This window comes from Abrus precatorius, unplaced genomic scaffold, assembly GCF_003935025.1.
Source record: "Abrus precatorius isolate BTA unplaced genomic scaffold, Abrus_2018 Scaffold8, whole genome shotgun sequence".
Classification (NCBI taxonomy): Eukaryota; Viridiplantae; Streptophyta; class Magnoliopsida; order Fabales; family Fabaceae; genus Abrus; species Abrus precatorius.
Genome location: NW_020874428.1, coordinates 6,300,889 through 6,314,298, shown reverse-complemented (window position 1 = coordinate 6,314,298; position 13,410 = coordinate 6,300,889). Strand labels below are relative to the sequence as shown.

Genomic DNA, 13,410 nt, shown 5'->3' with positions numbered 1-13,410 from the left:
ACGTTTCATGCATATGTTGAAAAGAAGAATCACAACTTACATCCCTCTCGCCAAGTGCTTATGAAATACTCAGAAGTTATAAGCCTATTCTACCTTATATTTTACCTCACAAAAATAATTTTGTATTTTAGCTGTGACTCACCTATGTTCAAATTTCATATTAAGAGCACACTTAATGTTACTGGGCATGGTGATATTTCACATACTCATACTTTGTTAGAGTTCATGCTGATCCCAAAGAGAGGAAACTTAATTTAGAGTTTTAGACTTATTTGAGATCGATCATATTGGACAAGATCGTCATCAAATATGAATTTGAAATTTTACGATTATATAAAAGTGAACTCATGTAAATGCTATTAGAACCATGCTTGATAAGAATCAAATTATTAAATATTTAGGATCAACTGTTTATATATGTTGCCAATAACTTGCAAAGTGCTTAAAGATAACACTCGCATATATTTTAACAAAATATATTATATATTGATAATTTGGACTGCAACTGCAACTGCTATGATAATTTGTATGTATATATACCACTAAAATTATGCTTTCATGATGAATCTTAATTAATTAATTGTAATTGTATAAGGCTCTAGTAAACACAGAATATGCCTTTGTATATAATAGGTTTAAATATATTTAAAAATTTTATAAGTATGATTAAATTTAGTTTTAATTTTATATTTTATATTTTTATAAATTTTATGTTTTAATAAATAACATTTATTGTCAATTAATAATGATATAATTTATATTTAATCATGTTGCATTTTCTATCTCATTTTTTTCTACTTATTTTCTTTTCATGCCGCATTATGCATTATCTCTTTCTTTTTATCTCCTTTTTTTTCATGTCATATATTTCAAAACTAAAATGTATGATAAACATTATTCTTATTTTAAAGTAGTATGTGACATGATATATCTAAATACACAAGACTTTTACATACTAATAAGCAGTGATGAAATTAAAAAAAAAAAAAAACTTAAAATTATAAGAATCAAAATTAATTAATTTTTAAAAGAATAAAATTAATTTTTTAATTATATTTATTATAATTAAAAATATATTTTATCCTATATTATGTCAATCGAAATACTCAAAATAGTGACGGGTGATATCGTTCCAGCTAAATACGGTTCTAAAAAAGTACTCATAATGCTGGACATGATAATACAGTGATAAATATATGTATGTTAAAATAATGATTATATTCTCATAATATATTTTTGTTATTTATCTTTTATCCTTTTATCACATATTTATATTCTTAAAATAATATATATTTTTCATCTCTTCTCGTAAAAAATCATAAAACGGGTGAATAAGAATATATTTTTTCAATTAAAATTCATCGTGGTGATATTTTACTCATATCATGTGTCAATGTCATACATAATAATCACACTAGAAGCATAAGGACAAATGATTCTGTTTATAATACAATTACAGCAGAAACCCTCGTCGAGTCGTCGAGGGCTAGTGCATTTTTTTTAAAACAAAAGAATACAACTTTTCAACCAAAAGACAAAAAGAACAACTGGACAAAGATCCAAGAAAATTTTTCATCATCATCATCATGTCAGAGTCCAAATCCAGCCAACCTGCCCAGAATCCCCTGTTTGTATGGCAAGTAAGTTCTCTTCTTCATATCCGCAGACTCCGCTTTCTTCATGGCATAGTGCAATTCGTGTGCCGAAACGTGTCCCCTTCTTCTCGACCCATGTGGTGAAGATGAATCCGAGGATCTAAAGCTCGACCCCTTAACTTCTTCATTCTTCTTATAGTACTTCTTCAATGGATCCTTACTTGACCCTCTTCCTTCGGAGGCACTACGGAACAACAAAAAATCCCTCAGCCACCACCTTCTTGATCCCTTCGAAGAACTTGATGAAAGTGAAGCTCCGGAATTAGAGGACGAGGTGGTTGTTGTTGTTGTCTCCTCTTTGTTGCTCCTAGGTTGTTGTTGGCGGTGGTGTTCTTCTAATTCCGACGTGTAGCGCGGTGATGATTTTCTAAAAGGAGAGTGTGATCGCGTGACCCTACGACCCGAGTTCGATGATGACAACGTTGTTGTCGAAGTTCTATCTCTTTCTCTCCCTCTTCTTTGTTCAGCAGAAGGGTCGCCGGAAGAATCGTTCAAAGGCTTGATTTTGCCACCATCGAAGAGCTCTTCAGCTGAGCGAGAGGAGTTGTCTGATTCACGATTGACATAAAACGCGAAACCATCACCATTATCATCATCATCAGCTGCGGCTGCTTCAATTGGGGTTGTTGAGGAAAAGTAATCAAATTCACTATATAATTGGGAGAATCTAGATGGACTCGCGGGAGCGCTTAAGTAATTGTATTCACCAAAACGTTTTGGTGAAGAAGGAGCACTTAGATATGAGGAACTAATGGCACCACCGAAATCGAAAGTATCCATAGTGGGACTACTAGGACTTTGCACCACCACTTCCATCTTACATATATAAACCTAAGCTTAATTATGTGTCTTGGGTTACTAGCAAAATGTTTGTGTGATAGATGTGCATGTATATATAGTATAGAGACAAGTATATGGTTAAGGGAAGGTGAGGAGAAGGATCATATGGGAAAAAAGTAAGAGATTTTTTTGTTGACCATTTGGCATGGGAAGCAGCTAGCTTGTTGTGGAATACGCTAATTAAGCCGCCTTTTAATACCGTTCGTTATTCTATATGAGAAAATTATTACTTCTTTGCAAGCTACCCTGTGAGGTGTGGATATAGAAATCATGGAATTAATTGTTGACCCACATGGGTGAATTGTATAATGTGGTTTGGTAAGCATGTATGTAATGGTATGTAACTTGCACTTGTGCCTAAAATGATCTGTAATGTAGCAAATTTGCGTGGGGACACCGGGATTGAATTGGAGTTCCAGGGCTGCATTAATTATATTCATGTCCACGTTTAGAAATATTAGTAGACTATTATTTCATAACATTTTCTTCATATTATGTACTAATCGAATACAATTTTGTAATGCTGCGTACACTAATAAAGGTGGAATACACTTCATTGAATAATAAATAAACTGATAAAGAGGAGTATCGAATAATAATATCATTTGATAATTACAAAATCTGGAAGGAAAATATTGTTAAAATTTTTTAATCTTTTTCTAAATGCTAATAATTTATTCTCGTTTACCTCATTTGATAATTAGTCTCTTTAAGAAAAATATGTTTGAGCACGCTATATAGATTTACTTGAAGTTTTAATTAAAAATAAGTGGTAATAGCGTTCCGTTATCTAATTTGATTGCTTCCAGAAGATTATGATGTATTTCGATTTGATGTGAGGTATATATATATATAATGTATGTGTACACGTATGTGGATGTTTGATATTAGTTATTAATCAATTGGTAGATAAGGCAAATTCGTGTCCCATATATTTATTTACTTGATTACCCTTAACTTGGTCAATTAGGAGCTACTATTAAATATGAAATCATGGATTATTATCATTTTAGAGTGACGGTAAGGAGAGGGGGATCTTAGAATCTAGAAGTGGTTGCCAATTCAACATTAATTAAAATAATTAATTAAATAATTACAAAATAAAAGCATATTCTTGTTTTAAGAAAAACATCTTCTGTTTTGAGGAATTTGGATAATGATTGATGAGGATGCATTGTAAAACTCCTACATAAAATAATATAAAATATAAAGATATGGATGGGTTTTATTATTATTAGTATTATTATATGAATAATACTTGAAATAGAGTATGATAAAGCGATTGCATGTAGGAAACAAAGTAAGCTCTATATGATGATAAAACCTTAATGAATAGTGTGCTCTGAATTTTTCTATCGATTTTCCTTCATGCCATCAATAAAATTGTCTATATTTTTGTGTTAGATCGTGCATGCTTCCCTTTTCCGTCGGAATCAAAGTCAAGGGAAATAAAGGTATAAAAAATTAATTTAGTAATTATCAGTATAATTATAGATTTGTGGACAATAATTAATTAATTAAGAGAAATTGATGTTCTATACACTATTGTGAAAATTTGTATGAGTTGTCTGTTGAGAAGGTACTGTTATAAACTAATAGTTTGTATACACATCAGTTATTGTCTTCTTGTGTTGCTTTGTTATATGCTTTCCCTTTTTGGGGTCACAAAAATGTGATAAATGCCCATTTGGACTTGTTCAGCATAAGGCTTCTAGAATTGACGCGTTACTTGCAGTGAGCGCAAAACAAACATGGTCTTGAAAAAACAAAACAATAACAAGAATGGAAATAAATTACTGTTGAGAGAAAATCAATGTTGTATTTTATTTTGAAAACTAATTAAAAAACTTTAAAGATATTCTTACTGATATGATCATTATTTAATACAATTCTTTCTAATAATACATGTTTTGCCTATAAAAACATTATTTAATATAATTAAACAAAATATTATAACATACACGTATATATAAATAAAATAATACGTGTGAAAAGATTTCAAGTTAAATTGAAAGTTCTTTTATATTGTTGTTTTAAACAGTAAGTTTTGCTTCTTACAAATTTAAGCTTATTTTTTAAAGTTATTGTTAGAAAAATTTGATATCTGATATTATTATTATTTTATTTAAAAATATATATAAATAAAATTAATTTAAAAAAAATATTTTTTGACATAACACAACAAATTACAACTTAGGGTTTATTCAAACATTACGACCCAACGAGATTTATACACTATAATAACGATGATAACAATAATATTAAAAAAAAAATTATCACTCCTTATTGTGCTCGAGGAATCCTTCAAGTCAAAGTCAACTGTTGGACTTTAGTTTTGGTCAACAACTGTTGGACTTATAATATACCCATCAAGAAACAGGACCGCATATGCATCGAAAAAGGATTTGGGCTTTCCAATCTTGTCCATCAAAGCCTTTGTGGTTCAGAAAAGAATGAGCCCAACCCATTTAATATGTTTCGTAAGCCAAAAATGCGTTGCTAAATATAGGGAAAAAAAAAAGAGTAATACGATTAGAAACAATTACGATGCAAAAAAAAAAGGCACTTTTTTGGGCTGGGATACTACACATAGAATTATAATAATTTGTTTAGAAAATAATTCTTGTTTTTATTTTCAAAGCAATTACGAAAATATTAATTTATTTCTTGTTTTTAAATATCTTATTATTTTATAATTTCTAGCATAAATATTTTGAAAATAAAAAAATTAAAATCAATTTAAAATTTTTATAATTATTTATAAAAAATACTTTTTAGACAAACCAAATTTAAAATTAATCCTCTATTTTTTTGAATAAGATTAAAAATGTTTTAATTTAATTTAATTTAATTTTTTAAATTTGATTTAATTACAAAGAATGAGGTGAAAATGAAGTTTTTAACTACCTATTTATAATAGAAGTATTCTTTCAATTTAATTTTAACAATCGAAAGGTGATAATATTTTATTAAAAATTAAAATATTTATTACATTAATAAATATTTTCCAAAAAAAATTATAACATGCTCAATTTTCCCTAAAATTTTAAGATATACTGTAGATGTTGTAAACGAATTATATGATTTTATTTTTGGCTTATTGTAAAATGCTAATAATAAAATCTGTATGTTCACAAAAGTACACGAGTGATAAGAAACAATTTGAGGCTTTTTTTAATAGGTATAGGGTCCCCCAACAAGCTAGGCAACTAGCTTCCGAATTATTTGGCAGTTGAGTTGAGCCAATGAATCCAAGTGTAAGTGAAATATATATATAGTAATTCCATTATTTACTAAATGAAGAAAAACTTGATTTTTTGGGTGTTTTGACTAATTCTAAATATACTGTTAATGTAATTCTTTTTTATATAAGACATTCAAAAATATTATAAGAAGATATCATATTACTCTTTCAGATATAACTAATTAATGGAAGAAAACTGAGAGTCCATAAAAGTAGAAAACAAATATAAACACTTAAATTGAAGAGTAACAAAGGAGTTTATACACTCGGAATTCAACAGCAAATACTGTGAGAAACTGGATCATAAATTCTTAAAGGGTCTTTCGAACAAGTATTTTTAGGATACTAACTAAAAACTTAAAAATAATAAATTTTTATGAAAATTTATGTTAAACTGCATTAAAAATAAAAAAAATAAGTGTATTTATTGTATTTTTAATAACTTTTTTTATTTTCTTAACTACCATAAATACACTAATTAACATTTGTCAGGTCAAGCGAACCCATTGCACCACCACCACTTTATATGTTTAATATCAGTTCCAAAAGTTAATGTTAATATTCTTCATTATATATTTATGATTTCATTTTATTTATAAATCCTATAGATTATCATGTCTCTGTTTAGTTATGCTTTTATTTGTTCATCAATCATAGAGTTGCAAAAATCCAATTGCACAACAAAAAGAGTGAGAGAGGAAGATTCTTTGGTTCATTATTTGAATGAGGGTATGGTTGTGTGGTGGATAGGGATGTCCACTGTTGCAAAAGAGAAAAATATAAGGACCACTTAAAACTCAGTTCAGTACAGATATCAAAGCTATATATTTTTCTTCATTTCATACATAAGACAAAGTTTATATTCCAGTTGTGATCAGCTACGCACTATGAGCTCTGTCTTGGCTATGGATGGCAAACTTGTTAAACCCTAGGCCTCAGCCCTACCCCATGGCTTGAGGTGTCAATTTTGTTGTTACAAAATGTTTTTCTTTCTTATTCTATCCTCACACACCTCTTATAAATGTGATTTTATTAGTTATATTACTAAAATTTAATATAATATATAATTATTTCATTTATCTTTTATATACACATGTTTTAAGAAAATAATCTAAATATTTTAAAAAATACCTAAAATGTTTCCTCCTAATGATGCAAAAAAATATTTTCCTTACAAATTTGTTATTGATTAATGCATACTAGTTTCAAAATAAAGTGATAATGAAATTTATAAAAATATCATTGTTTATTTTGAATTCAAATATTAAATACCGTAATTGTTTTAAATATTAAAAAGAATTGTTGTATATAATAATTCTAAATCAAACAAGATCATATTTTATATAAAATACTTGTGATTTAGATAAAAAAAAAAAAATACAAACAACTAATTGAACTATTAGAGGATTAGAGTTACACTTTTATTTTCCAAATGATTAAAATTACATTTACACATTAAGTAACACTATTTTTATTTTCAACTAAAAATGAGACATTAAAGATGATTCACCGCATGTTTGGTTTCGAGTCTGCTAAGGTTAAACATGCATAATTTGAAGGCTATATTAAGATTAGCTTTTACACATCAAACGTATGTATAACTAATTTTAATAGGTAACGAAACATACTCCTAAGATAATGTTAAATTCCGAACATGTTTTCACAAGATGAAAAGGTAAACGATTGTCTCGATAAGAAAAAAAATTACCTTGGGTAATTGTTTTATATCATTAGCATATCAATCGCTTTTATATTAATCTATTCATTTCATTTAAGCCAGATTCATTGCATAGCCTAGAACCTTATTTTACAATATATTTAGCAAAATGAAGCCATACACTCACAGCCATTAGTAACCGCAACAGAACTGATATGTTCTTCAATATCTCATCCCTTGGAAATACGGTTGTAACATTCAACACTTCATCTCTTTGATTTTAATTTTTTAAATACATCAACAAATCAGTGAATAAATAGGAAACAGATGACAAATGACCATATGAGAAAGAAATTGTAAGTTTGTTTTATAATTGAGTAGAATTAATTTGATGAAATTAATCTTGAATGGTTAAATATAATAGTGATGTGTACATAAATTAATCAGAACCACATATTTTCATTATAATATGTATTTTCATTAAAAAGTACAAAAAATAATTTCCAGCTATAAAACAATGTTAAGCAAGTGGGGTAAGGACCAGCAAAATCTAACTAAGGAATCAAAATTTGGTCATGTAATATGTGTTTTCTTGGTAGTTGGCAACACTAGAATACAAAGAGAAAACTTAGTTAATAATTCAGCTTTTCTGCAGTAAAGTCTGCTTGGTGCTGGCAAGTAATTAAAGCGCAGTGAATACCATAATGGAACTGCAATTAGTGCGCTTTACTGCATCAAATATATTTAAGAAAGATCCCTCTTCTGCCTTACCAAAAACAACCTGGCATTTGAGAAGGACCACAGTGTGTGTGCCTGTAACTATAGAATTTCGTTATCAGTCCTGCTTTGGACGTTGAACTGTAATCTCCAGTACATGTGAACACACCATTGTTCATTGATTGACATGTAAGAGATGCCATTTAATGCATACCCTCATCAAATTGGTTGGACACAGAAGATAATAAGTGTTTCAAGAGGAGAGAACATCCTAGTGAGACTTAATATGGGATAAATATGATAACAATAAAATATTCTATCATTATACTTATATAAGACTTCAAAATTTGACCCCTTATCATAATCGTTGAACAATGACTTAAATTTAATTGGAATGGACATGTAAGATTTGTGAAGAAGCTACACGTTTGTATGGTTAAAATTCCAGAGGTTAAAAAATGATTACTTTATTCACTTTAGTTAAGGAATTTGAAAATTTCTGCCCAAAGGGAGAGGAAGAACTGTTGATCATCTACATTCTTTATATGTATGATCTACAGCTGTATACAAAATTGCAATGTAAAGAAAACTGGTGTGAAATTATGTGCAAATTAAGTATCTAAAGCTGAACTCATATGGCATAATTTGTACAAACTGTGAGAGGGGCTCAGTTTTTCTTTTCTCAAGGAATTTAATGGCTTCTTTCCCTAGTTCACTTGGTAATTGGAGGCAGATCCAATCCAGCAATGATTCCAAGTCTTTTGCAAAGTTCAGTAGATACCAATCCAATAGCTTTGGGATAGCAAACTTTGAAGTTGAAATTCCAACTGCTGCTTGTAAGTACTCTCTTTTGGCCACTTCCAGTTCGTTCTCAACCTGGGATGCTGTGTAAACTCTCACCTGCATTTGGCATAGTTCATTAAAAATCCACAAATAAATACTTTTGCAAATCAGTATAGTTTGATGCATATTAGAATTTTGAGTATGGGCTTGATCCAAGAATGTCATGACTGTAGGCTTGATCCAAGAATGTGAGAAGAGAATGAGCTTAAGTTTGAATGGTCTATTTGTCTAAAAAAGTTGTGGAGAGAGAATGAGCTTTAAACCTGAGTGACATGTTTATTTAATAAACCTTTACAATTTAGATTTATAACCGTCTTTCTTATGCACCCTTTAATTTGTAGTTAACTCACCAATATAGGACTTTTTATTAGCTAACAGTAGCTAACCCCACGTAATGGGAAAAGAGCTGGTTGTAATTGTAATTTTCAAATCTTATTTAATGATGCAATGAGACAAAAATGTAAATTATGAAATGGGACAGTGCCTTAGTTGTGGGGTTATGAAATGTTGCATGATAGTGTGTAAACTACTCATCAACTTACAGCAGGAGAGGACCAAGTTCCACAAGATAGAGCAAATGTTACTAGGGGTTCTGACAATTCCAGTCCATACATGCTTCTTGCTGTCATTTCATGATTTTTTGTTCCCTTGGAAAATGTCTGTATGAAAATTGGAGGTTAACCCTTTATTCTCATTCTCAGAAAAGTTAGCTTGAAATGGACAAGACTTACAAATTTCCAGTGATAGGGAAGTCTTAAAATGAAATGCTCTATGGTTGTTGCACTTAGCACGTGTCCACCCACATTTATTGTTGCCTGAGTATCAAGAGAATCACATAAACTGCTGAGAGCACACTTACTCTATGTTGTACTCAACTGAAAGAACAAGCACAATACATAACATAAGAAAGAAACTTTTCTAGCAGAATAGTTCATACCTTCCTCATCAGTGCAACTGCCATTTCAGGACTCTCTGGTATGCCATTCTCTATGAATGCCTGAAGCAAAGTAGAATTTTGAATACCGCCCTTTATTATGGTTTGAGAAGATAATTAAGTGCTCCACTTAAGATGGACTATTCTAATTACTGAATAAAAAGGATAATAAATTGTGTAAAAAATAAGAAACGTTTAGATACAGATTATATTAAATGTTGTTGGATATGATTGACATACATTCATCATACACGAGTTATAGATGTTGATCCAGAATGCAAGCTGCTCCTGATGGTTGAGGTTCTCTAAGTTGACAGAAACTAGTTTCCTAAATAGAAGTCTGAAATTTTCCCAAAGTCATGACACTATAAGAACTCTAATTATAATTAACACAGAAATAGTGTCATGGAAAAGAAAACAGTATTGTAATTTGAATAAAATATTACATACTTCAACCGATTTAGCAAAAACAAAGTATTTGCAGTTCGTTTTGGATTGAAAGATTTAGCATCAATTGCACATAGTTGTTTGTATGGACCAATGTCCCTCTTTTCAAATTCCGAACAGATACCATATGGATCCCAATACTCGGTTCCTTCAACACAGCTTTGAGGTTTTAAACCCCATAAGGATGGTATGTCAACAGCAGAACCTGGATTCTTCACAGAACTCATTCTCAAGAGAATGCTTGATAAGCACTTTAGAATATTCTCTGAAATTACATTTGGGCTGTCAACTTCTTGTGAATTTTTACGTAGACTAGGATTTCTTACATCTACAATTTTCTGGCTATTCACCCTTGGTTCTTGCTGCACATTGGAAAAGTTCACATTCATTGACTTTAAGAAAAAACTTCAAATTTCACCTACTAGCCCTATTGCACAACTGAAAATTACTTCTATAGTACGCATGACATACCTTCCCTTTTGAAGGATGACACCTTTTCTGCGGTGATTTATTGTCAAAATGGAGTTTTTTAATTGGAGTTTTGGTCATTTGGTTGGAGGATTGTTGCCTGCTTTTGGAAGAATTAGTACAGGATTGATTCTCTTTCCCTTGTCTATCCTCTGGCAAACCAAACAACAGGCACAAACCTCATATGAGGGACTGAATACACTCATTTTGGCACAAACTGAGCTTCAGAAAAATGTAGGCTCAAATATGAAACATCAGTTAATTAACCCGAACAAGTGAAGCATAATGATGATGGAGTTTCTCACCAGTGAGTGTTGTGGCAGGCCTAGCTGCAGATGGATTACCAGCTGAATGGTAAAGAGACTTCAATTTATCCAACTTGGGACTATCCAATGTTGGGTTTGAATTGTTTGAAGGAGATGAAACTGAGTGTTCCAGTTTCCTCTTAGAAGATGACATGTAGACAGCTTCCTGGTACAAATCCTGTCTGAAATGAACAACCTGCTCTTCAAGCCTAACAATTTCCTCTTCCAGAACTGCCACTTCAGCCAGAAGGGCCAGTATCTATAGTTTTTAACATTAAAATTCCGCAGTCAAATCTCTCTCTAACATAGCTACAGACAAGAGTACTTGTTTAGAAAAGGACTTGACAGCATAAAAAGAGAGAAATTCATATACTAACATAAGGAGGGAGATAAGGAGGAAGACGAGGCAAAGCTCCCAAAGGTCTATTGAAAGCCCTCTCCAATGCCCTGTGAATGTTCTCTTCATGCCTAAGCTTCTTCTTCAACCTATCCACCTGAAAGTTGGAGAATTCAACTCAGTTTCCAGTTATATAGACAATGAAGCCATACCCAAATAAGGACAAGGAAAAAGAAACAGTGCCATTGCATTACATCCTGTTGCAATGCCAATTTTCTTTCTCTGCTAGAGGCTTTCCCCCTTTTATGTGCATTTCTCAAGCTTCCCTGCATCATCTACCTTCTCATTCAATGTTGAAGAGGTTAGAATCCATCAAAGAAGAAAAAAAAAACTACAAGGAAAATAAGAATATCAAATCCTAAAAGCTAACAAAGGGGCAAAGTAAACAACAGAAACCAGAAGAGTTTGAAAGGTGTTCAGAATCAATAACTAATCATAAATTATGAAACGATTTTTTCATTTTTTTTCTGTATACACCCTCTTCAAAAGCATTAACTGATCCGTGTCATACTTTTTTATCTTATCGCAAAAATGCTGACTTTTTCAGAACTTCTGGGATCTCTATGAAGCGTTTGCTCATTGAAACCGAAGCCAAAGTTTGTGATGAAAGCTGTTACACTCCTCAAATACTTTAATAATAAAAATAATGAAGATGGGCTACTGTACAAACTGTTTTTCAAACCCGCATAGGACATGAATGTTAATGTACCCTTGTCTGACTTCAGACTTCAGCAACTTCAATTACTTTTCTCATGTGCTATTAAATTGGAATTGGAGCTTTCCTAGTAATGACCCTTGTGTTCATGTTTTCAAGCTATACCAAAAATCAGAAACTACCGGTCAAACCCAATTGCCAACTTCCATAATCAAATCAAATAGACACAAGCAGGATCAATTTAGAAGAAAGAAACACAAATTCATTGAAACCGCTATCGATTACTTGGGCTAATTAAAGATCAAACCTTTTCACTATCTAGACATTAAAAGAATCAGCTCAGTGATCCAGAATGAGAGTGAGACTTGACATTAAATGAAGCAGCATTGAAAGAAGATGTCAAAACACTTGAATGAATGAATATGATGAATACAAATACTACATATGGTGGATAGAAGATGGATGGTGGTGGAGACTTTTCCACCGCTTGAGATGAAAAGAATATTCTTATATTGATTGGAGAATTGTTTGTGAGTGTGTATTGGTAGGGGACAGAGAGAGAGAGCTCAAGTTTGGTAATGGTGAGTGGAACTTGAAAGAAATGACTTGTTATGCGAAAAAGACTAGAGAATAGAGATAGATGCACATCCAATTCCAACCTGGTCCTCAATGCACCAGAATAAGACACAGCTAGCTACTCAGATTCAATATTATGGAAGCCTCCACTCTTAGCTTATGTCATCATCAACCGACTTGCATTTTTCCATTCTTAATTTTTAAGGACAAAAAATTTATGTTATTATAAGTATTCTTTATATTGTATTTTATTTAAAATTAAAATTTTATCTCATAATACATGTCAATTTTAAATTATAGAGATAAAACTTTAAAAACTGTACCTAAATCTTGTACTTGAGTTCCAAAGTCTGTGTGTTTTATTGTTTTAACTATTCACCTTAACCAATGTTTTCCTCTTCCCCTTTTTTCTACTTTGCACGTTATTATGGGATACGTATGTGTAATTACTTGCTGAATGTAATAATATCATTCTGATGTGATGCTTTCAATCACCATTAAAAAGGAGATTTTGATGGCCACTGGTTGCTTTTTACGGTGTGTAATGCTTTGTGGTTGATTTATTAAATAAATAAGCTTATGGGATTTTATTTTATTTTCAGGCAAAAGCTGCACAAATCACGTGCGTTGCCCACTAAATTTTGTGTTTATCAATTGCAGATAAATTAAGGA

General features: G+C 31.0%; 2 protein-coding genes across 3 annotated transcripts; both read right to left on the bottom strand.

Annotated features, from left to right (window-relative positions):
- Positions 1 to 1,336: 1,336 nt before the first annotated feature.
- On the bottom strand, positions 1,337 to 2,471 carry LOC113848269 (uncharacterized serine-rich protein C215.13-like). Its single transcript, XM_027477719.1, has one exon. The coding sequence runs from the start codon at positions 2,469 to 2,471 to the stop codon at positions 1,590 to 1,592; it is 882 nt and encodes a 293-aa protein (XP_027333520.1). The 3' UTR covers positions 1,337 to 1,589.
- A 6,155-nt stretch (positions 2,472 to 8,626) lies between these two features.
- On the bottom strand, positions 8,627 to 12,668 carry LOC113846705. 2 transcript variants are annotated; one of them, XM_027475261.1, is made up of 11 exons: positions 12,470 to 12,668; positions 11,702 to 11,786; positions 11,488 to 11,604; positions 11,111 to 11,369; positions 10,809 to 10,957; positions 10,341 to 10,699; positions 10,131 to 10,230; positions 9,894 to 9,953; positions 9,688 to 9,771; positions 9,499 to 9,615; positions 8,627 to 9,013 (listed from the first exon to the last, which is right to left on the bottom strand). In XM_027475261.1, exons 2-11 carry the CDS (start codon positions 11,780 to 11,782, stop codon positions 8,714 to 8,716), a joined length of 1,626 nt encoding a protein of 541 aa, XP_027331062.1. In that variant the 5' UTR covers positions 11,783 to 11,786; positions 12,470 to 12,668; the 3' UTR covers positions 8,627 to 8,713. The 2 variants fall into 2 exon arrangements, with proteins under 2 accessions (XP_027331062.1, XP_027331063.1); XM_027475262.1 differs by lacking the exon at positions 12,470 to 12,668 and adding an exon at positions 12,217 to 12,456.
- Positions 12,669 to 13,410: the final 742 nt, after the last annotated feature.